Raw genomic sequence first — 25,720 nt, 5'->3', positions numbered from 1 at the left:
CAGTCACGGCGAGCGGACGTGGAAAACACGCGCTCCTTAAATGCGAAGAGCTTTTCCAATTTTATTTGTTTAATTAATTGGAAAATTCCTTATTTACAGTCGTTTCTTGGTTGCTCCAATATTCGCAAGCATATTGTGAAGTGAAAGTCTCTATTTTCCAGTAAATATTGAATTCACAATAATTATGATTACTATAAATATTGTAAATGAGGATTACACAAATGTTTAAAGAATTTTTTCTATCAGACTAATAGTTAACGAGAAAGAGCTCCTGGAAGTTTATCTTTATGCAAATTAAAATTATGACTGCTTACCGGCACTTTATCCATGATATCTCAGTAATTATCAATCTGACAATAATTAAGATTATTACAAAACTTGTAGTTTTTGATGAGGACAACAAAAATGATTAGAGTAATTTTTTCTGTAACATTGATAGTTTTCGAGAAATAGCTACTGGAACTTTAACTTGATGCAAATTAAGTTTGTCACTGCTTACCGGCACTTTATCCTTGATATCTCAGTAAATATCGATCTAACAATAATAAAGGTTATTACAAAAGTTGTAGTTTTTAATGAGGACTATAAAAATAGTTAGAGTAATTTTTTCTGTAACATTGATAGTTTTCGAGAAATAGCTACTGGAACTTTAACTTGATGCAAATTAAGTTTGTCACTGCTTACCGGCACTTTATCCTTGATATCTCAGTAAATATCGATCTGACAATAATAAAGGTTATTACAAAAGTTGTAGTTTTTAATGAGGACTATAAAAATAGTTAGAGTAATTTTTTCTGTAACATTGATAGTTTTCGAGAAATAGCTACTGGAACTTTAACTTGATGTAAATTAAGTTTGTCACTGCTTACCGGCACTTTATCCTTGATATCTCAGTAAATATCAATCTGACAATAATTAAGGTTATTACAAAAGTTGTAGTTTTTAACGAGGACAAGAAAAATGGTTAGAGTAATTTTTTTTGTCAGAGTAACAGTTTTTGAGAAAAAATGAAATTCTCGGGTTTACTCGAGCAAATGCTTCACATATGACAGCGACATAGGGTGGGAGCGGGTGATGGTCGAACTACTCAGTCTTGCGGCAGCAGTCGAGGCGAGCGGACGTAAAAAACACGCGCTCCTTTAATACGAACAGTTTTTCCAACTTTATTTGTTTAATTAACTAGGAAACTCTTTATTTACAGTGGTTTCTTGGTTGGTCCAAAATTCGGAAATATAAAAGCGTGAAATGAAAGCCTCTATTTTCCAGTAAATCTCAGTAAATATTGAATTTGATTACTATAAATATTGTAAATTTTAATGAGGATTACACAAATGTTTACCGAATTTTTTCTATCAGACTAATAGTTAACGAGAAAGAGCTCCTGGAAGTGTATCTTTATGCAAATTAAAATTATGACTGCTTACCGGCACTTTATCCATGATATCTCAGTAATTATCAATCTGACAATAATTAAGATTATTACAAAAGTTGTAGTTTTTGATGAGGACAACAAAAATGATTAGAGTAATTTTTTCTGTAACATTGATAGTTTTCGAGAAATAGCTACTGGAACTTTAACTTGATGCAAATTAAGTTTGTCACTGCTTACCGGCACTTTATCCTTGATATCTCAGTAAAAATCAATCTGACAATAATAAAGGTTATTATAAAAGTTGTAGTTTTTAACGAGGACTATAAAAATGGTTAGAGTAATTTTTTCTGTCACATTGATAGTTTTCGAGAAATAGCTGCTGGAACTTTAACTTGATGCAAATTAAGTTTGTCACTGCTTACCGGCACTTTATCCTTGATATCTCAGTAAATATCGATCTGACAATAATAAAGGTTATTACAAAAGTTGTAGTTTTTAACGAGGACAAGAAAAATGGTTAGAGTAATTTTTTTTGTCAGAGTAACAGTTTTTGAGAAAAAACGAAATTCTCCGGTTTACTCGAGCAAATCTTTACAAATGACAGCGCCATAAGGTGGGTGCGGGTGATGGTCGAACTACTCAGTCTTGCGACAGCAGTCGAGGCGAGCGGACGTAAAAAACACGCGCTCCTTAAATACGAACAGTTTTTCCAACTTTATTTGTTTAATTAACTAGGAAACTCTTTATTTACAGTGGTTTCTTGGTTGGTCCAATATTCGGAAATATAAAAGTGTGAAATGAAAGCCTCTATTTTCCAGTAAATCTCAGTAAATATTGAATTTGATTACTATAAATATTGTAAATTTTAATGAGGTTTACACAAATGTTTAAAGAATTTTTTCTATCAGACTAATAGTTAACGAGAAAGAGCTCCTGGAAGTTTATCTTTATGCAAATTAAAATTATGACTACTTACCGGCACTTTATCCATGATATCTCAGTAATTATCAATCTGACAATAATTAAGATTATTACAAAAGTTGTAGTTTTTGATGAGGACAACAAAAATTATTAGAGTAATTTTTTCTGTAATATTGATAGTTTTTGAGAAAGAGCTGTTGGAACTTTAACTTGATGCAAATTAAATTTGTCACTGTTACCCGCACTTAATCCTTGATATCTCAGTAAATATCAATCTGACAATAATAAAGGTTATTACAAAAGTTGTAGTTTTTAATGAGGACAACAAAAATGGTTAGAGTAATTTTTTTTGGCAGAGTAACAGTTTTTGAGAAAAAGCGAAATTCTCGGGTTTACTCGAGCAAATTCTTTACATATGACAGCGACATAGGGTGGGAGCGGGTGACGGTCGAACTACTCAGTCTTGCGGCAGCAGTCGAGGCGAGCGGACGTAGAAAACACGCGCTCCCTTAATAAGAAGAGTTTTTCCAACTTAATTTGTTTAATTAACTGGAAAAGTCACATGCTCCTGCCAGTTCCTTTAAACAGATAAAGGTATGTTTTATTGACCCCCTTAATCCTGACTGAATCCAAGGTGAGACATACTAAGGCAGTATTTCCATCCAGTCTTCCAATTCAAATTAAATTATGACATGTCAAGCAATCAGAAAGATAATGGAAGGTCCATTAACAGTTACCATTCTGGTTATTTAGTGTTGTATATTGACCAAAAGATGTCAGATTAAATCTATTTATGCACAAGGCATTCGACAAGGTGCATTTTAAGCTGGTGATAGGGAATGAGTAGAGCTGTGATGTTTGAATAAAATTGTACAAAATCATTAGGAAAGATTGTGAGATAAGTGATCAAAACTACGAACTAAACATGAATTGAAATAGTGATAAACCGAGTATTAGATAATAATTGAAATCGTTGCATCATAATTTATTTAGTCGGTTATGAGCTGATTCTTGTCAAGGCCTGAGACAGTGGCTTCCGCTGGAATATTATCTGAAAATCACCCCTTTAAAATCCTGGATAAGTTATGGACTAGTATACTAATTTCCTCTTATTTACAGACCAGACAGAAATAGCGAGGCGAATCTAATTTTGTGCACCTTCATTTTAAAGCGCGTTTAAAAAGTAACATAACGCGCCTGCTCCCTAGATAATGCTTATTACTGTGAGCCGCATGACCGACATTGTAAATAATAACCTAGGCTAACGTAAATTGTGTTTTATTTTAACTATGAATTCGAAGGCTAGACGTTCAATGCAAAGTGCGCACTTTAGACTATTATTATTGATGCAGGTAATAAAAAAAAATATATATATATATAGTTATTGCAGGAAAATTGGTACTGGTCTGTTGTGAGTAATTTATCGAGAAAATCAATCAAGAGAGGTTACCAAGAAAGAAGAGAGGATCGGGTCACAGTTGAGGTTACACTCATAGAACTTTCATGGTTTCAGGGACTGTTTCCTCGATTCAGCTTGACATTATCAAAGGCCTTTGAAAAGTCTACCCTTTCATAAAAGGTACTAGATTCTTTGGAGTGGATTCGCCTTTCCTTCCCCAAAATCCATGCACAAAATAACATTTTTATTTTAAGGATAAACGATGGAACAAAACGATCACTATGAAGGCCCGTAAGTTTCAAAAAATCCAGTTTATATTCAGTAGAGATATTGGAAGACAATGGTACATATAAAAAATTTATTTAAATAAAATATCTTGAGCAGATTTATATAATAAAATTACAGTAGCGTTTATTTAGTTGTTGGGTAATTGACCAACTATCTATCTAAGATCCATCTAAAAAACCACTATTTGACTTGACTTTTAAGTTTTTTTCAACCTTCTTCATATTTTGTTTCTTACAAGCAATTAAAACCTTGAGTTCCTGGACTGTTTGTAAAAGAAGTAGACTCTTCAGACTTCTACAGCACTATTTTTTGCATATTTTGTTTTTTTTTTAGACAGTTGAAACTTGAAGTTCTTGTAGACCTTTAAGCTGTTATACCAAAACTTTCAATGTTTTTTGTTTCTTCCCAGCAGTTGAAACTTGGACTGTCTGGAGTGCTTGCAGCAGAATTAGACTCTTAACCATAGTTTCATTATATGTTCAAGAATCAGTTTCAGAAAAACACTCATAACTTGAAAACTACTGGAAATTCAAAATTGAAAATTCCTACAAATATTCTTCAGGCAATTTGATTGGACACCTATTTCAGCGTTTTTTAAAAAAATTTAATTAAATTGAGAAAAATATTTTTTTTTGAAAAAATGATAATTTTTATCTAATAATTTGACAAAATGCTCATAAATCAAAACCTACTGAAAATTCAAAATTGAAAATTCGCACAAATATTCTTCAGGCAATTTGATTGGACACCTATTTCAGCGTTTTTTGAAAAAATTTAATTAAATTGAGAAAAATATTTTTTTTTGAAAAAATTATAATTTTTGTCTAATAATTTGACCAAATGCTCATAACTCAAAAACTACAGGAAATTCAAAATTGAAAATTCGCACAAATGTTCTTCAGGCAATTTGATTGGACACCTATTTCAGCGTTTTTTGAAAAAATTAAATTAAATTAATCAAAATATTTTTTTTTGAAAAAATGATAATTTTTGTCTAAAAATTTGACAAAATGCTCATAAATCAAAAACAACTGGAAATTCAAAATTGAAAATTCGTACAAATATTCTTCAGGCAATTTGATTGGACACCTATTTCAGCGTTTTTTGAAAAAATTTAATTAAATTGAGAAAAATATTTTTTTTTGAAAAAATTATAATTTTTGTCTAATAATTTGACCAAATGCTCATAACTCAAAAACTACAGGAAATTCAAAATTGAAAATTCGCACAAATGTTCTTCAGGCAATTTGATTGGACACCTATTTCAGCGTTTTTCGAAAAAATTTAATTAAATTGAGAAAAATATTTTTTTTTGAAAAAATGGTAATTTTTGTCTAATAATTTGACAAAATGCTCATAAATCAAAAACAACTGGAAATTCAAAATTGAAAATTCGTACAAATATTCTTCAGGCAATTTGATTGGACACCTATTTCAGCGTTTTTTGAAAAAATTTAATTAAATTGAGAAAAATATTTTTTTTTGAAAAAATGATAATTTTTGTCTAATAATTTGACCAAATGCTCATAACTCAAAAACCACAGGAAATTCAAAATTGAAAATTCGCACTAATGTTCTTCAGGCAATTTGATTGGACACCTATTTCAGCGTTTTTCAAAAAAATTTAATTAAATTGAGAAAAATATTTTTTTTTGAAAAAATGATAATTTTTGTCTAATAAGTTGACAAAATGCTCATAACTCAAGAACTACTAAAAATTCAAAATTGAAAATTTGCACAAATGTTCTTCAGGCAATTTGATTGGACACCTATTTCAGCGTTTTTTGAAAAAATTTAATTAAATTGAGAAAAATATTTTTTTTTGAAAAAATGATAATTTTTGTCTAATAATTTGACAAAATGCTCATAACTCAAAAACTACTGGAAATTCAAAATTGAAAATTCGCACAAATGTTCTTCAGATAATTTGATTGGACACCTATTTCAGCGTTTTTTGAAAAAATTAAATCAAATTGAGAAAAATATTTTTTTTTTTTAAAATGATAATTTTTGTCTAATAATTAGACAAAACGCTCATAAATCAAAAACTACCAAAAATTCAAAATCCAAAATTTGCACAGATGTTCTTCAGGCAATTTGATTGGACACCTATTTCAGCGTTTTTCGAAAAAATTTAATTAAATTGAGAAAAATATTTTTTTTTGAAAAAATGATAATTTTTATCTAAAAATTTGACAAAATGCTCATAAATCAAAAACTACTGGAAATTAAAAATTGAAAATTCGTACAAATGTTCTTCAGGCAATTTGATTGGACACCTATTTCAGCGTTTTTTGAAAAAAATTAATTAAATTCAGAAAAACAATTTTTTTTGAAAAAATGATAATTTTTGTCTAATAATTTGACAAAATGTTCATAAATCAAAAACTACCAAAAATTTAAAATTGAAAATTTGCACAAATATTCTTCAGGCAATTTGATTGAACACCTATTTCAGCGTTTTTTGAAAAAAATTAATTAAATTGAGAAAAATATTTTTTTTTGAAAAAATGATAATTTTTGTCTAATAATTAGACAAAACGCTCATAAATCAAAAACTACCAAAAATTCAAAATCCAAAATTTGCACAAATGTTCTTCAGGCAATTTGATTGGACACCTATTTCAGCGTTTTTTAAAAAAATTTAATTAAATTGAGAAAAATATTTTTTTTTGAAAAAATGATAATTTTTATCTAATAATTTGACAAAATGCTCATAAATCAAAACCTACTGAAAATTCAAAATTGAAAATTCGCACAAATATTCTTCAGGCAATTTGATTGGACACCTATTTCAGCGTTTTTTAAAAAAATTTAATTAAATTGAGAAAAATATTTTTTTTTTAAGAAATGATAATTTTTGTCTAATAATTTGACAAAATGCTCATAAATCAGAAACTACCGAAAATTCAAAATTGAAAATTCGCACAAATATTCTTCAGACAATTTGATTGGATACCTATTTCAGCGTTTTTCGAAAAAATTTAATTAAATTGAGAAAAATATTTTTTTTTGAAAAAATGATAATTTTTGTCTAATAATTTGACAAAATGCTCATAAATCAAAAACTACTGAAAATTCAAAATTGAAAATTCGTACAAATATTCTTCAGGCAATTTGATTGGACACCTATTTCAGCGTTTTTTGAAAAAATTTAATTAAATTGAGAAAAATATTTTTTTTTTTAAAATTATCCTTTTTGTCTAATAATTTGACAAAATGCTCATAAATCAAAAACTACTAGAAATTCAAAATTGAAAATTCGTACAAATGTTCTTCAGGCAATTTGATTGGACACCTATTTCAACATTTTAGAAAAAAATAAAATGGAGCACTTAAAAAACATATTTTCTAAAAAAAGAACCTTCAAGCAACTCCTCCTGTAAGAAGAAACTAAACTCTTCGATCTACTATCCTCCTCTTTCACTAGCCTAAGCAGCAGCTAAAGACTTGTTCGCTATATAATACAATAAGTTGATAAGATTTTGAGCATTCTGACATTGAGTTTGGCACCCGCAACTTATACGACAAAAATGGTTTCGATATAGAAAATGTCATTGCTGTCATTCGTCATTGGAACTGCGTGCAACGAATAGTTTAGGATCTTTTTAAATAAGTGTATCACTTGTATGTACGCGGTGCTTAAATAAAACACACCACTTTTTGTATGCAAAAAGTCTGTTTTATTTAAGATCTTGAAATGCCTGGAAAAGTCCTCATTATATTCACCAGGAAGTAACGACTGATATCCAGAATAGATTCTGCTAATTCTACAGTACTATAAGTAAAATAAAACAAACAATTCCATCCAGAAACCGAATACCTTCGAAGAAATGTAGATAGAAAACCTGGCAACCTTGACTAAAATAATACGCCCAGGCAGCACACTCGAGCAATAATAATAATAATGATCGGTTTTTACTTTCGCGTCTAAGGTCGATGACTCTTTGACCAGAAACTGGGACAAAGGCAGATGATGGCGTAATTTTTTTTTTTTGTTTTTCGTGTATACATTTACTGAATAGACGTGCATTGTTCGCCATGCCTCTCTATGGTAATATCGATAGTAGTGGGAAGCGGAGAGACTTAATCTATTCGAGTTTTCGCTGGCTGTCTACTTATGCAACCAATGAATACCACGATATTTAACAGAGTCCATGTTATTACAAAATGATGATTTATTGTAAGGTTTTTAACCAAAGTAACTTTGATTCTTGGGCGAATTAAGCTCTTCCGATCCCCCTGCTCTTCTGTATAAGTCTGTATACATTGAGCTCCCTACTGAGTACCATGAACAAAATATACATTGGCAAGAAACATAATGTACAGCACCTTTTTTTACATTGTTAACCTTAGGCTTATCTCATAATTCGAGGAGAAACTAACGGAACAAACACACCAGGTGAAACGGTTTGGCAATAAGCTGGTACGGTCAGAAGACATAGAAGTTGACCTTGAAATAACAATAGAAATACTACTTTTTTTTAAAAACGCTGAAATAGGTGTCCAATCAAATTGCCTGAAGAATATTTGTGCGAATTTTCGATTTTGAATTTTCAGTAGTTTTTGATTTATGAGCGTTTTGTCAAATTATTAGATAAAAATTATCATTTTTTCAAAAAAAAATATTTTTCTCAATTTAATTTAATTTTTTCAAAAAACGCTGAAATAGGTGTCCAATCAAATTGCCTGAAGAAAATTTGTGCGAATTTTCAATTTTGAATTTTCAGTAGTTTTTGATTTATGAGCGTTTTGTCAAATTATTAGATAAAAATTATCATTTTTTCAAAAAAAAATATTTTTTTCAATTTAATTAATTTTTTTCAAAAAACGTTGAAATAGGTGTCCAATCAAATTGCCTGAAGAGTATTAGTGCGAATTTTCGATTTTGAATTTCCAGTAGTTTTTCAGTTATGAGCATTTTGTCAAATTATTAGACAAAAATTATCATTTTTTCAAAAAAAAATATTTTTCTCAATTTAATTAAACTTTTTCAAAAAACGCTGAAATAGGTGTCCAATCAAATTGCCTGAAGAATATTTGTACGAATTTTCAATTTTGAATTTTCAGTAGTTTTTGATTTATGAGCATTTTGTCAAATTATTAGACAAAAATTATCATTTTTTCAAAAAAAAATATTTTTCTCAATTTAATTAAATTTTTTCAAAAAACGCTGAAATAGGTGTCCAATCAAATTGCCTGAAGAAAATTTGTGCGAATTTTCAATTTTGAATTTTCAGTAGTTTTTGAGTTATGAGCATTTTGTCAAATTATTAGACAAAAATTTTAATTTTTTCAAAAAAAAATATTTTTCTCAATTTAAATAATTTTTTTCAAAAAATTCTGAAATAGGTATCCAATCAAATTGTCTGAAGAACATTTGTACGAATTTTTAATTTTGAATTTCCAGTAGTTTTTGAGTTATGAGCATTTTGTAAAATTATTAGATAAAAATTATCATTTTTTCAAAAAAATATTTTTTGCAATTTAATTAAATTTTTTCGAAAAACGCTGAAATAGGTATCCAATCAAATTGCCTAAAGAATATTTGTGCGAATTTTCGATTTTAAATTTTCAGTAGTTTTTGAGTTATGAGCATTTTGTCAAATTATTAGACAAAAATTATCATTTTTTCAAAAAAAAAAATTTTTCTCAATTTAATTACATTTTTTCGAAAAACCCTGAAATAGGTGTCCAATCAAATTGCCTGAAGAACATTTGTGCGAATTTTCAATTTTGAATTTCCAGTAGTTTTTGATTTATGAACGTTTTGTCAAATTATTAGACAAAAATTATCATTTTTTCAAAAAAAAATATTTTTCTCAATTTAATTAAATTTTTTCAAAAAACGCTGAAATAGGTGTCCAATCAAATTGCCTGAAGAATATTTGTGCGAATTTTCAATTTTGAATTTTCAGTAGTTTTTGATTTATGAGCGTTTTGTCAAATTATTAGATAAAAATTATCATTTTTTCAAAAAAAAAATTTTTTTTCAATTTAATTTAATTTTATCAAAAAACGCTGAAATAGGTGTCCAATCAAATTGCCTGAAGAAAATTTGTGCGAATTTTCAATTTTGAATTTCCAGTAGTTTTTGAATTATGAGCATTTTGTCAAATTATTAGACAAAAATTTTAATTTTTTCAAAAAAAAATATTTTTCTCAATTTAAATAATTTTTTTCAAAAAATTCTGAAATAGGTATCCAATCAAATTGTCTGAAGAACATTTGTACGAATTTTTAATTTTGAATTTCCAGTAGTTTTTGAGTTATGAGCATTTTGTAAAATTATTAGATAAAAATTATCATTTTTTCAAAAAAATATTTTTTGCAATTTAATTAAATTTTTTCGAAAAACGCTGAAATAGGTATCCAATCAAATTGCCTAAAGAATATTTGTGCGAATTTTCGATTTTAAATTTTCAGTAGTTTTTGAGTTATGAGCATTTTGTCAAATTATTAGATAAAAATTATAATTTTTTCAAAAAAAAATATTTTTCTCAATTTAATTAAATTTTTTCGAAAAACGCTGAAATAGGTGTCCAATCAAATTGCCTGAAGAATATTTGTGCGAATTTTGAATTTTGAATTTTCAGTAGTTTTTTATTTATGAATGTTTTGTCAAATTATTAGACAAAAATTATCATTTTAAAAAAAAAAAAAATTTTTTTTCAATTTAATTAAATTTTTTCAAAAAACGCTGAAATAGGTGTCCAATCAAATTGCCTGAAGAACATTTGTGCAAATTTTCAATTTTGAATTTCCAGTAGTTTTTGATTTATGAGCGTTTTGTCAAATTATTAGACAAAAATTATAATTTTTTCAAAAAAAAAATTTTTCTCAATTTAATTAAATTTTTTCGAAAAACGCTGAAATAGGTGTCCAATCAAATTGCCTGAAGAACATTTGTACGAATTTTCAATCGTAAATTTTCAGTAGTTTTTGAGTTATGAATATTTTGCCAAATTTGTAGAAAAAAATTATGCGACAAAATTAACCATTTTTTCAAAAAAACATTTTTCCTTAACTTCGTTTAACTTTTCCAAAAAACCCCAAAATAGAAGTCTATTCAAAATTATCTGAAGAACATTTATATAAATTTTCAATTTTTGATAGTTTTTGAAATTCGCATGTTTTCTCACTTCTACCCATTACCTCGACAAAAAAAGATACAGCAATATTGAAACTCAGAAGGTCCTTCCCTTTAGGTTAATTCATAATACTGCAACAAAATTTCTCGATTTTTTTTTCACATTATATTTCCCCTCCACTTCTCCATTACGAAACGTACAAAGTCAATGTTCAAAGAACCTTGATATTGCCAAAACGAATCGAATGTACGTACCGCAGTTACGAAATTTCACCGACGAAGCAAGAAAAAAAAGTGAAAGCGCCCTCGAAAATTCTTATTAATAAATTTTGGGCGAAAATTTTCGATTTTTATCCGTTTTCGAACGACGTATATCCGTTCAGTTGTCCGACCAGTTTATTACCCTCGTTTACGACATTTTAACTCCTTTCATGGTCCTGCCTTTAATCGTGATGCATCATCGAAAGTACCGTGTGGTGTCAAGTTTGTATTTTATTCACACCACATGCTGCCCGATTTCTTTTTTGATCTTTTACCAGGTTATATTTATTCTTCAGAGCCTCTCTACCCTTTTACCTAATAACGGCTTTATTATAATATAAGTTTCATCGCTAAGTCATCCAGATATGAGAACCTATATAAGTCTTCAAGGGAAGTTTACTTAAACAACATGTTCAAGATCACTCGTATAATTAATACAACGCAGCGGGGATGAACATACAACTAAAACTAAGCCAAAGCTACTGTTTACCGAATTAATTACATAGGATGGCCTTCTTAGGGTCGGAACACCGTATAATCGAATGCCCTTGAGAGATCACAAAATACCAAAAAAGGATATTACTGATTAAAATACTAAAGTACCGTCAAATTCTTTCAAGTTACATAATCGGCATTAGAAAAATTGTTACGACCGATTGACCGAGTGCACTTACGTTCGATGCAAGTGACGTAATAAAAAATGAAAGTGACCAATAAAACGCATCGGCCATATGTATTTGATACGAAGCAGGAAATGCATGCGTTTTGTTACTTTTCACTAATTACGTAATTTCGCGCGGAGGATAATGACCGGAGGTGCTTGAGCTACTTTCGTATCTATTTACTTTTAATCGTATACTTCTAGTTATGTAAGAAATAGACGTTGCAGTTACCCGAGTTGGAAAATTCAGAATGAGTTTTTGAACTTAAAAGGTTGTACATTAGAGATTTTGGTAGGGTAGTGGAAACAAAAATAGTTTAGAGTATGTTTTTGGAGTTTACACCTTTCTGAGTTCCAAGATCCGTTGACGATCACTATAAAATAGCCCATGTCGTATGTAGAAATCACTATTACATAAGAAAACCACAATTTCAAGATGATCCAAGGTGTTGGTGAAAAGTGAGATGCGGTAGAATGCGAATAAAATCGACTTTTTACACATTTTTGGGCATATAAACCCCTCTGGGTTCTAGGATCCGTTGACGATCACAATAAAATACCCTATTTTGTTAGTAGAGATCATAATTACATAAAAGCACTACAATTTTAAGATATTCCAAGGTGTAAGTAAAGAGTGAAATGCGGTAGAATGTGAAAAAATCGACTTTTTACCCATTTTTGGGCATATAAACTCCTCTGGGTCGTAGGATCCGTCAACGATCGCAATAAAATACCCTATTTCGTTAGTAAAGATCACAATTACATAGGAAAACTATAATTTTAAGATGATCCAAGGTCTTAGTGAAGAATGAAATGCAGTAGAATGCAAAAAAATCAACTTTTCACTCAATTTTAGGCATATAAGCCCCTCTGGGTCCTAGGATCCGTTGACGATCACAATAAAATACCCTATTTTGTTAGTAAAGATCATAATTATATAAAAACACTACAATTTCAAGATAATCCAAGGTGTAAGTGAAGAGTGAAATGCAGTAGAATGCAAAAAAATCGACTTTTTACCCATTTTTAGGCATATAAACCTCTCTAGGTCCCAGGGTCCGTTGACGATCATAATGAAGTGACCTATTTCTTTCATAAAGATCACAATTACATAAGAAAACTACAGTTTTAAGATGATCCAAGGTGTTAGTGAAGAGTGAAACGCGGTAGAATGTAAATAAATCAGCTTTTTACCCATTTTTGGACATATAAACCCCTTTGGGTTCTAGGATCCGTTGACAATCGTAATGAAGTACCCTACCTCGTTAGTAAAGGTCATAATTACATAAGCAAACCATAATTTCAAGATAATCCAATGCACTAGTGAAGAGTGATACGTGGTAGAATGCAAAAAATTCGACTTGTTACCTATTTTTGAGCTTATAAACCTTTTTATGTCCCAGGATCTGTAGACGATCGCCATAAGGTACCCTATTTCATTTGTAAAGATCATAATTACGTAAAAAAACTATAATTTTAAGATAATCCAAGGTCTTAGTGAAGAATAAAATGCAGTAGAATACAAAAAAATCGACTTTTCACTCAATTTTAGGCAGATAAGCCCCTCTGGGTCCTAGGATTCGTTGACGATCACAATAAAGTGACCTATTTCGTTTGTAAAGATCAGAAGTACATAAGAAGACTACTATTTTAAGATGTTCCAAGATGTTAGTGAGGAGTGAAATGCGGTAGAATGCAAAAAAATCACAAAGCCACAAAAATCACAAAACACAGTTTGTTTATATACATTTGATATAATTTTATATACAAATATTTAGTATAAATACAGCGTTAATAGAGTGGACATTATGGACGAAAAACAGTGATATTTCAGAAGAATTTGATCAAATATTTACGGTATAGTAATCGAGTTTAAATCTAGATATGTAAATAAAGTGTCCATTTTTTTAAATGCCAAAAATTTCTTCCTCTTGTAAACAGAATCGTATATGATATACATATATTGTACAGTTTAATAAATATCCTTTGACAATATACGGTTAATAAATATACCAATTGTTTAAATTTAAAAACTGTATTTTTGAACCTAAATAATGAAAACTTATTTTTTTCAAAACTTAATGACTTTTCTGAAAAAACCTGAATTTCAACTTATTTGCGATAAAAAATTGCACTACTGCAATTTTCATAGCAATACCTTTACTCTGCTTTCGAGAAATACAATAGGGTTTTTTCACGTTTTACTTGAGGCTATGTAAGAAAAGGATAGATACAAAAACTATAGATTTTTTTATTACCATGAATTTCTCGCTTATTTTAAATAATTTTTATATATCTGGCACTTAAATCTATATTGAAAAACATCCACTGAACACCTCGAACGTTAATTAATTGCACAATTTCTGCGAATATCTTCGCTATTACTACTGGACTATAAACTTTTCGTCACACGTACATACAATGATTACTCGAACGATTTAAAATTGTCCTACGCAGACTATAAGTTATTTAATAAATATTTTCAATAGTCAGCATAAAGTGTGGAATTTTCTCAAGCATTTTTTTCGACATAATCTAGCCGTTTTAATAAATGGAGAGACCTAGGACACAAAACTCATGGATTTTTAAGCACCTGTAAACATATAATAACTAAACTAATAGTATCCATTTCAATGTTATAATATGTAAAGTCCAACTTGAAGAACGCAAATACTGGTTCTTTAACCTTCTACGAAGACATTGCGATTCCTGTATATCGAATGAGTCATTTACATACCGAGAAACAAACAGGAATTTGACATTTGACATTCCATCGTATTTTTTTGATGCGTGAATTTTGTTTGAATATTAATTATTTATAAAATAAATGGTATTTTATGTGCGGAAAGTTTATCCCATTCTGTTTTTTCTTTCACGGGAAAACTGGATCTCTGGCGAGGGTAAGGTTAATGAAAAACGTTTTTTTTTTCATAATATCCAATCTAATAACACAGTTTTTGTATTAAATATTTATTAATATACATATATTTAATTATATTAAATTGAAATACATAAATTGTGTTATTAGATTAGTTATGAAAAACAATGATTTTTTAATACAATTTCTTACTGGTAAGTTGTGTGGGGTGGGTGGGGGGGTAAGGGTAGGGTTAATAAAAAAAAGTTTTTTTAGCAGAAAATATTTGCCTGAGAAAAAATGCTTTGTATCAAAATTAGGTTCTATAAAACGACAATGTGCAATCTTCCAAAATTATAAAACAGCAATAATACTGTATTAATACTGTTCTATCTATCAAATTTAAATAAATAGTGTTATTAAATATTGAATATATATTTTCTGCAAAAACATTGTTTTTCTTTAAGACAACCCTTACCCCCCCCACCCACCCCATACATTTGCTTAGTAAGAAATTCTTTTGAAAAATTAGCGTTTTTCGTCCATACAATCCAATCTAATAACGCTGTATTTATATTAAATATTTGTATATAAAATTATATCAAAATTAAATAAATAGGGTAAATTAAATATTTAATATTTAATTTTTTACATCAAAAACATTGTTTTTCATTAACACACCCCTTAACCCACCCACCCACCCCAAACATTTGCCCATTAAGAAATTCTTTTAAAAAATTAGCGTTTTTCGTTCATAATATCCAATCTAATAACATTGTTTTTGTATTAAATATTTATTAATATACATATATTTAATTATACCAAATTTAAATACATAAACTGTGTTATTAGATTAGATATGAAAAACAATAATTTTTTAATACAATTTCTTACTAGTAAGTTGTGTGGGGCGGGTGGGGGGGGTAAGGGTAGGGTTAATAAGAAAAAAGTTTTTTTTGCAGAAAATAATTATTACGAACGAAAAACGCAAATTTTTTAAAAGAATTTTTATAAACATTTACGAGGTATAAATTATTAGATTCTATTAATTTTTCAATGAATTTACGTCATTTCGTCTATTCTTATATAATATACACGTCTGATCATTTCAGTTCTTAAGCAATAAAAAAGTTAAATAGAAAAAGAAGTTGTACGCATACAGATTCCAAGATTTTGATGAAGGTAAAAAAAATTAATCCAAAGGTCTGCAATAAATTGAAAAACTATTTAAAACTGTTTTTAATTATAAGAGCCTGGAGTAAGTAACCTAAAAAAAAATATCTGAAATGTATGGAAGAAAAAATTCAGGTTCCAAGAATAAAACAAAAATTGTTCTGGGTGCCTGGAATTAAATGGCAAATTACTTGGAAGTCCCGGAAGATCAATAAAATTAATCCAAAACTCTGGAACAAATTAAAAAAATAATATATCTAAATAATATATGTATGGAGAGACTTATATTTTAATTTGTTCTATTCTATACTCTATTTCTATCTAAGTTTATAACTTCAGGTACGATTGCATAACCCAAGCATCACTTCATATATTATTATCGTTAAATATAAATATATAATCAACGATTATTTAGGAAATTTTTTAAACTGTTCAATATACGTATATCATATACATTACATATAGTTTTTACACCTCAAATATTTGATAAAATTCTTCTGAAAAATCACCGTTTTTTGTCCATAATATCCCAACTAATAACGCTGTATTTATATTAAATATTTGTATATAAAATTATATCAAATTAAAATAAATTGTATAATTAAATTAAATATTGAATATATATTTTCTGCTAAAACATTGTTTTTTATCAAAACAACCCTTACCCCCTCACCCACCCCAAACATTTGACCAGTAAGAAATTCTTTTGAAAAATCACCGTTTTTCGTCCATTATATCTAATCTAATAACACTGTTTATGTATTTAAATTTGATATAATTAAATATATGTATATTAATAAATATTTACTACAAAAATAATGTTATCAGATTGGATATTATGAAGGAAAAACGCAAATTTTTCAAAAGAATTTTTTAATGGGCAAATGTGTGGGGTGGGTGTGGGGGGCCAAGGATAGGGTTAATAAAAAAATGCTTTTTATCAAAATTAGGTCCTATAAAACGACTATATGCAATATTTCAAAATTATAAAACAACAATAATACTGTATTATTTCTTTCAAATTTAAATAAATAGTGTTATTAAATTAAATATTGAATATATTTTATATACAAAAACATTATTTTTTTCAACACAACCCTTACACCCCCCCCACCCACCCCAAACTTTTTCCCATTAAGAAATTCCTTTGAAAAATCAGCGTTTTCCGTCCATAATATCCAACCTAATAACGCTGTATTTATATTAAATATTTGTATATAAAATTTTATTAAAATTAAATAAATAGTGTAACTTAAATATTGAATATTTATTTTTTTTACATTAAAAACATTGTTTTTCATTAATACAGCCCTTACACCCCCCACCCACCCTAAACCTTTGACCAGTAAGAAATTCTTTTAAAAAATCAGCGTTTTTTGTTTGTGTATCCAATCTAATAACATTATTTTTGTATTAAATATTCATTAATATACATATATTTAATTATATCAAATTGAAATACATAAACTGTGTTTTTAGATTAGATATGAAAAACAATGATTTTTGAATACAATTTCTTACTGGTAAGTTGTGTGGGGTGGGTGGGGGGGTAAGGGTAGAGTTAATAAAAAAAAGTTTTTTTAGCAAAAAATAATTGCCTGAGAAAAAATGTTTTTTATCAAAATTAGGTTCTATAAAACGACAATGTGCAATCTTTCAAACTGATAAAACAACAATAATACTGTATTATTCCTATTAAATTTAAATAAATAGTGTTATAAAATAAAATATTGAATATATATTATCTGCAAAAACATTGTTTTTTTTCAACACAACCCTTACAACCACCCCCCCACCCACCCCAAACATTTGCCCAGTTAGGAATTCTTGAAATATCAGCGTTTTTCGTCCATAATATACAACCTACTAACGCTGTTTTTATACTAAATATTTATGTATAAAATTATGTCAAATTTAAAGAAACAATGTTATTAAATTAAATATTGAATATATATTTACTGCATAAAACATAGTTTTTTTTTTAAAACAACCCTTACCCCCCCCACCCACCCCAAACATTTTTCCAGTTAGAAATTCTTGAAAAATCAGCGTTTATCGTGCATAATATCCAATCTAATAACATTGTTTTTGTATTAAATATATATTAATATACATATATTTATATATATCAAATTGAAATACATAAACTGTGTTATTAGATTAGATATGAAAAACAATGATTTTTGAATACAATTTCTTACTGGTAAGTTGTGTGGGGTGGGTGGGGGGGGCAAGGGTATGGTTAACAAAAAACGATTTTTTTAGCAGAAAATTATTGCCTGAGAAAAAATGTTTTTTATCAAAGTTAAGTTCTATAAAACCACAATATGCAACCTTTCAAAATTTTAAAATAACGATAATACTGTATTAGCAGGCTTAATAAAATCCGGAATAAATTTTTCTGTTACATAACTGGTTTCCATATTGTGTACCACGACTACACATTAGCTCCATCTCATTTTAACATTCCAGAATTTAAAAAAACTCTATAAATATTCATTTTAAAATTATCTACTTGCACTTGTAGACTGTAGAAATCATGATCTCTTTTGTATTAATATTCATATTGTAGAAAAAATTATTACCAGAACTTAAGTTTCTAAAACTGTGAATAAATAAATCATAGGTAATTGTTTTGTGTTACTGTAACCCAATGCTGTATAAAATTGAGTATTTAGTTAGATTTTACTTAAAGATTGTTATTGTTCATTGGTTAATTTATTATTATTGTTGTAATATCAAGATACTATTGTTAGATTTTGTTTGTTTGTATTCCAATGACTTTATAATAAATAAATTTGTATATTGAGGCACAATTTGAGAGATGATAGTTTTTGAAAAAAATTATTCAAAAGCTTCTTTTCCAAAAAACCCGATTGATTTATTTATTTCTTTTTTCTATGAAGGACCAATCTTGGAAACCTAAGCAATTGAAATGAAAGCTAATGCTGTCTATAAGTTTATTATATTCAATTGCCTGTAATAAATAATTGATTTCTTCCAGGCATTTGAATTGAAAGCCAATGCTGTCTATAAGCTTATTATATTTAACTGCCTTTTTTTAAATGGAACTAATTTTTCATGAACTTTTTTACGCATTAAAACGTTTATTTATTTATTAACAAACTTTTATATAACAAAAACCCACGCCACTGCAAAAACTATTGCGTATACCCCATGACTGTGTTTCTTTGCTCGATTCGCATACAATTTAAAAGAGAGGCTGCACATAAAATAAAACAATAAATTAACCTTTAAAATGATTTTTTGCAACATTAGGAAGCTACTGAGCAGTTTAATAATTGATAAGGTCGGCAAATACCGTAATAACAGAAAACAACGTGTTGTTTACAACTTAGAGCCCCCCCGAGAGCGGGTGTGCAACGCAATACTATCAACTACGCGGAACTGAAAACGTGTCAAGGCAACAACGCACCGTTAAAGAACATGAACCATTCAAACTTACCCAAATACGACATTTTTGTCCATTTATTAACAAGCGCCAATAACCAACAGAAAAAAATTATAAACAAAAAAAAAAGACGCGTTCACATCCTCGCGACGTACAATAATTACAACTCGGGCAAATAGATAACCAACGAAAACTGAAAGTCCCTATTTATAAATGAAGTTTTATTATAGTAGTAGTATAATCGTTAGAAATGCACACCGACCGGCCAACTACAACACAAACCAATACAAACAACCAATATATTAGAGGCCAGACGCGGAATTCTGACGACGGCCGACGATAAGGTAGAGCGCGATATTAACGGCGGCAGCAGGAAAAGAGCGCCAAGAGAGCAGCAGCAGCGGCGGCTGCACATTCGGCTGTCGTAACGGTAAAGTGTGTACTACAAGCACTGCTAGACTGCGATGCCAAGTTTGCTTGCTTGCTGCTATACCACCTCAGGTGCAAAGTAGGTTACAGACTGTAGCATGTAGTATGGCCAACTGACGGAAAGATACGATAGAAGAGAGTGAATAAGTGAGTGGGGCGATCGTCTGTCAGCTGCACAGTACTCGCCACCATCTTCTTTTTGCCCGCTGAGGAGGATCAATCGTGGGAGGCGCTTTTGCTTTCTAAACCAAGCACCGACGAAATGGGTTTTGTATTATAGGAATTCGAAGCAACAGCTGACATTCTCGCAAAATAAAGATAAAATAGTTTGCAGATGATTTTCGTGTCAACTGAGTCTGAACCTTGAAGTCTTGTACAGTCAGTTTCAATCTTGGAGAAATTGTCAATGGGCGATCCTTGGAGGAACTCCAATGACCAATCGAATTTGATGGCCACCTAATTTGTAATAGCCTTAAATAATTATAGACCCCCAAATGATTGTTAGATTTCTGAAATGTATAAGGTGATTTGATTGTTTAGTTAGTAGTGTGTGATGACCTTTAAAAAGTTAAATACCCGAATTAAGTGTCCTGACAAAATTAGTAAAATTAGTGGGAAAGAGTGCAAATTAAAAATTGAAACTTTATACCAGAAGAGTTTATGACCGTATGTACCTCTTACCATAATTTTTAATTGAACATATTATAAATCTGTATTAAAATCCCGGTACAAGTACTGCAATCTAGAATATAAACAAATAGTTTGTGCACAAGGAATTTCTTAACTGTCCGGCATTGTATATAAATCTACGTTCGGCGAAATATTTTTCAACATAGTTTTAGCGTACTATACACCTAAAATACTTTACGGAAATAGAAATAATATATTAATAATAATAATAATAAATATTTTTTATTTGCATAGAAGAAACAAAAAAAATACAAGTTTACAAAATCTAGCAATAAATTTACGCAAATAAAAGGCCTACAAATTCAGAATTCTGTCATGGCAGATCTGGTCTTTAACATTGTGGCCCCACACTTCATTAAAAAAAAAATGGTAATTTCAGTAACGCTCATTAACAGTAACGCTTAACTAATAACTGAATTAATATAGATTTTTCTTTAATCATATACCTAATAAACCTACATAATACTACATAAGAGTTCTAAATTCTAAATTTGACAGTTTAACATTAAGCAAAACAATACACACTGCAAATACCCAAAAAACAGATTAAATTTTTTGTTAAATAACAAAAAATAGAAAAATTATTGCAGACAATAAATAAATAAATAAAATGATCCCAATACCAAAAATTGTAATAAATTACTTAAGAAAACAACCATTCAAAAAGTTAAAAAAAAAAGAACTTAAATTATATACCCTGCTGATTCATTAGATTTACAATCATCCTCCTACGAAAAGTATTACAAGAAATTAATAATTGGTCCGGATCCAAATTTAAAGAATTTATTTGATAAGCAAAATTGTAAGAAAATTATCGTTTAAATAACTGTGTTTTATGTCTCGGAATGAGAATAGTATTTCTTCTTAAATTTAAATGGTGTACATCATTTCTAAAAGTTATTTTTTGATAGAGATAGGGCGGACTACGATATATTAAAATTTTATAAAAAAATGTTAAAGAATGAGCAATTCTTCGATTATGCATATTAAGCCATCCAAGTTCGTGAAGTGTATGGGAAATGCGGTTTCTCCTACGAATGCCAAATATTAGTCGAATGCAAGAGTTTTGGAGCTTTTGCAGTCTACCCCTATCCTCATAATCAAGACACCAGCCATACACTACATCGCAGTAATTACATTGTGAAAGGACCAATGAATCACATAAAAGCTTCTTAATATCTTTACTTAAATAGTGTCTATGCAAATAAATTAATTTCAAAGCAAGATATGCCTTTTTAAGAATATTAGACAAGTGATGTTTAAAACGAATATTATTATCTACTATAAGGCCCAAACTCTTACATTTGTCAACAACTGGAATTCTTTCGTCCCCCAATTTAATGTTTATACCATTTAAAATATTATTTACATTAGTTCGATTACCTATGAACATTATAGATGACTTCGAAGGATTTAATTTTAATAAATGCTTTGAAGAAACATCACAAATAGCTTGTAAATCTTGATTAATTTTAAACTCAGCCATTTTAAAATCTCCTGGTAAAAATGAATAATATAACTGCGTGTCGTCTGCGTAAAAATGATGGGCACAATGCTTTAATTGAAGATAAAATCTAGACGTGTAAATGATAAAAAACAAGGGTCCTAAAATACTACCCTGAGGCACACCACTTTCAACTTCCAAAGGATCAGATATGTCGTTATCTATTTTAACACGTTGAATCCTATTATTTAAATAAGAGGCAATTAAATTAATAGCAGCATCAGAAAAGCCAATATAATGAAACAAAGACTTTAAAATTGAGTGGCTAACGAAATCAAAAGCTTTAGTATAATCCAACAACACCAGAGCAGAAATCTTACCCTCATCCCTAGCCCGAATTACGTCATCAATAACGTCCGCCATAGCCGAAGTACAACTATAATTTGTTCTAAATCCAGATTGCTTAGGTGGTAAAATATCATTATTATTAAGAAAACTACGAATTTGAGAGTCTAGAATACGTTCGAGAATTTTTGAAAACGTTGGTAAAATACTAATAGACCTAAATTGACTAAAATCAGTTGGATTATGCACTTTCGGCAATGGCAACACAAAGGCTTCTTTCCAGCATTTGGGAAAGTAGTTTTTATTAATACACTCGTTAACAATATGTAAAATAAATGGTATAATAAAAGGACAGCATAGTTGAATTAACGTAATATTAAGATTATCCACCCCGAATGCTTTAGACTTAATACGTAATATAATTGCAGAAATAGTATTATAATCAGTGGGATGAAAAGAAAACTTATTTAAGATTGGTAATACATTCTGATCATAAAAATTAATTAACTCATCACAATTATTAATATTTGTCACTCTTGCACTATCTATAAAATATGAATTAAAATTGTTGGTATTTACAAAAGATTTAGGAATTTGCTTCTGCTTTGATGGCAATATTTTTCTTAGTTCACGCCACTTGTCCTTGTATGTACAATTCTCAAATTTATCACTATAAAAAGCCCTTTTTTCCGCTCTAATCGCTGTTGTTGTATAGTTTCTAAGCTGTTTGTAATAATTCCATTTAGCTGGCAGTTTAGTTGTTTTAAAATCCTTTAATGCCTTATTTCTTAATTTTTGCAATAGTTTAATATTATCTGTCAGCCATGGGGAATCTTTTTTTTTTCGAACAACTATAGTTTTAATAGGAGCATGCTTGTCGAATAATTTGAGTAAATTATTGTTTAAAAAATGTATCTTATCATCTATGGATTCGAATTCATATATTAAATGAAATGGAACAGCCTCCAAATCCTCTTGAAAGTTGTTTAGGTTTATGTCTTTTAAGGATTTATAAGATACAATGTGCGGTTGTACAATAGACTCCGTCACATTAAATTCACAAAAAACGCCAAAATGGTCAGAAAATGTAGAGCTAATTATGCCAGATTTCAAAATGCCAACATGATTTGTAAAAATATAATTGAACTAGTGTTGTTGGTCATACGAGTATGCTCGGTTATAAGTTGCTTCAAATCGAAAGTTTCACACAAAGAAATAAGCTGAGTTGCATGACTGTAATTTAATTTAGATATATCAATGTTAAAATCACCTAGACACGTTATATTATTAAAATTTGAAAAAATGTCAATTAGTGTTTCCTCTAAAGTTAAAAAAAACTCTGAATATTTGAACTTGGAGGCCTATAGACTATGCCGAAAATGTATGGCTCCTTACTAATAAAAATTTTTACCCATAAACTTTCAAAAAAATCATGACTTTCAGATAAAATAATTTCATATGATAAACCATTCCGGACATAGGCAACAATACCACCACCCCTAAGATTTTGACGATCATTTCTTATTAATTGATAATTACTGATCTGTATTGCACTACTATCAATATTAAGACTAAGCCAACTTTCGGTGACTGCAATCAGGCTAAAGTCCTTTTTACAATAATCATTCTTAAAATCCTCAAAATGAGCCAGCAGGGATCTACAGTTAATATGTGCTATTTTTAACGACATAAAATATTGCGATTAGTTATAAGTTTTTAGGAATAATATATACTTAGTTGTTGCAGATTTAGGTACTTATTTATCTTTTCATATCTAATTCATATCTTTCATCGAATGAAATGAAATGGCCGATGAAGATATAAGAAGTCTTTTAAAATCTTTGATTGCTTCAAACCAGGAGGTTAAAGAAGAAATTAGGCTAAGTAAAGAAGCCCTATCTGACGAAATACGTGACCTGAAGGAAGAGTTTCGAGGCGAAATCAACAAGCTAAAAGGAGAAAACGAAACGTTGGGAACAGAAATAAGCACCCTAAAGGTAAAATTGGAAAAACAAGAACAGAAACATAAGAAATATAAATTTATGATTTACGGTCTTGAAGAGCAAGAATCGAAAAACGACGTGGAAGTGTGTGAGGCGAAAGGGTGCGTCCTATCTCAGTTGAAAGCAACAGTTACTTTTTACGTAAATACATATTAACGAACGCTTACAAGTTAAAAGGTACAAAAATCTATATTTCTCCTGAATACACCCGAGACGAATACAAAGATATAAAAATTTTAAAAGAACACCTAAAAAAGGCTCGACAAAATCAACAAGCTGCAAAAATTAAAAACAAGACATTAGTTATTGAGGGTAAACCATATTCAGTAAAAGAATTACAAAGTAAAGAAACAGCTGGGCTTTTGCAAGAGGGTACTAAAGGCAACAAAGAGACACTATCAGGCTCAAATAAACGTAGAGCTTCTCCATCCCGCACTGGAATCCAGGAGAAGGAGAATCCTACCAAGAGGAAAACTCGTGCTCAAAATAGGGATTTTGATAAAAAAAATTAGAATAGTTTTCTTTTTTTTTTGGGATCAGGGCTTATAGAATGCTACCTGCTGATATTAGAAGCATTGAATCTACAGTCCAATTTAAAAAAGCTGTTTACCACTGGTTGCAGATTAAATGTTTTTATAATTTTACTTTTGGATAATAATTTTAACTTGTGTTAGATATTTAGAATATTTATTTTAAATTTTGTTATTTTGTTTATATAAGTATATTGCCTCTATGAATTCTAGATAAGAAAAATTAATGTACCCTATGGGAGCTAGATCCTACTTTGTATGACGTTGCTTTGTCGTCCTGTATACGATTTTGTTGGCAAATAAAGGATATTATTATTATTATTATCTCAGAGTCAGGAATTATTGACGATCGCTATGAAATTATACTGGTCGTTTGTAAAAGGGTTATTGAAGTAAGAAAAGTAACTTTTTAAAATGATCCAAGACATCAGTGAGGAGTGAAATGCGGTAGAAACTCAAAAAGTGGACTTTTCACTCCTTTTTTGACACAAATCCTTATCTCAGACCCAGGAAACATTGACGATCGCTATGAAATTACGCTCATCGTTTATAAGGGGATTAATGAAGTAAGAAAAATAACATTTTAGAATGATCCAAGACATCAGTGAGTAGTGAAATGCGGTAGAAACTCATAAAGTGGAATTTTGACCACTTTTTTGACATAAATCTTTATCTTAGGGTCAGAAATCATTGACGATCACTATGAAATCACGCTTGCCGTTTGTAAAAGGTTAATCGAATTAAAAAAAGTAACTTTTTAGAATGATCCAACACATCAATGAAGAGTGAAACGCGGTAGAAACTCATAAACTGGACTTTTGACCTCTTTTTTGACATAAATCCTT

At 29.3% G+C, this 25,720-nt stretch overlaps 1 protein-coding gene across 4 annotated transcripts in view; it reads right to left on the bottom strand.

The window, feature by feature from the left end:
- LOC126745060 (hormone receptor 4) overlaps positions 1-25,720 on the bottom strand; it is a 104,913-nt gene that overhangs the window by 21,262 nt on the left and 57,931 nt on the right. For 3 of the 4 annotated variants that reach the window (XM_050452747.1, XM_050452745.1, XM_050452743.1), the window contains exon 1: positions 19,489-19,960. The exons of the other annotated variant lie outside the window; for it this stretch is intronic. Coding sequence is in view for 1 of the 3 variants with exons in the window: in XM_050452743.1 (XP_050308700.1) it covers positions 19,489-19,501 (13 nt within the window). In the remaining 2 variants the exon portion in view is untranslated. Of the gene's footprint in view, positions 1-19,488; positions 19,961-25,720 lie in introns of those variants that run through there. 4 annotated transcript variants of the gene reach the window in all.

Source organism: Anthonomus grandis, chromosome 15, assembly GCF_022605725.1.
Source record: "Anthonomus grandis grandis chromosome 15, icAntGran1.3, whole genome shotgun sequence".
NCBI lineage: Eukaryota > Metazoa > Arthropoda > Insecta > Coleoptera > Curculionidae > Anthonomus > Anthonomus grandis.
This window is presented reverse-complemented; position numbering and strand designations above follow the sequence as displayed.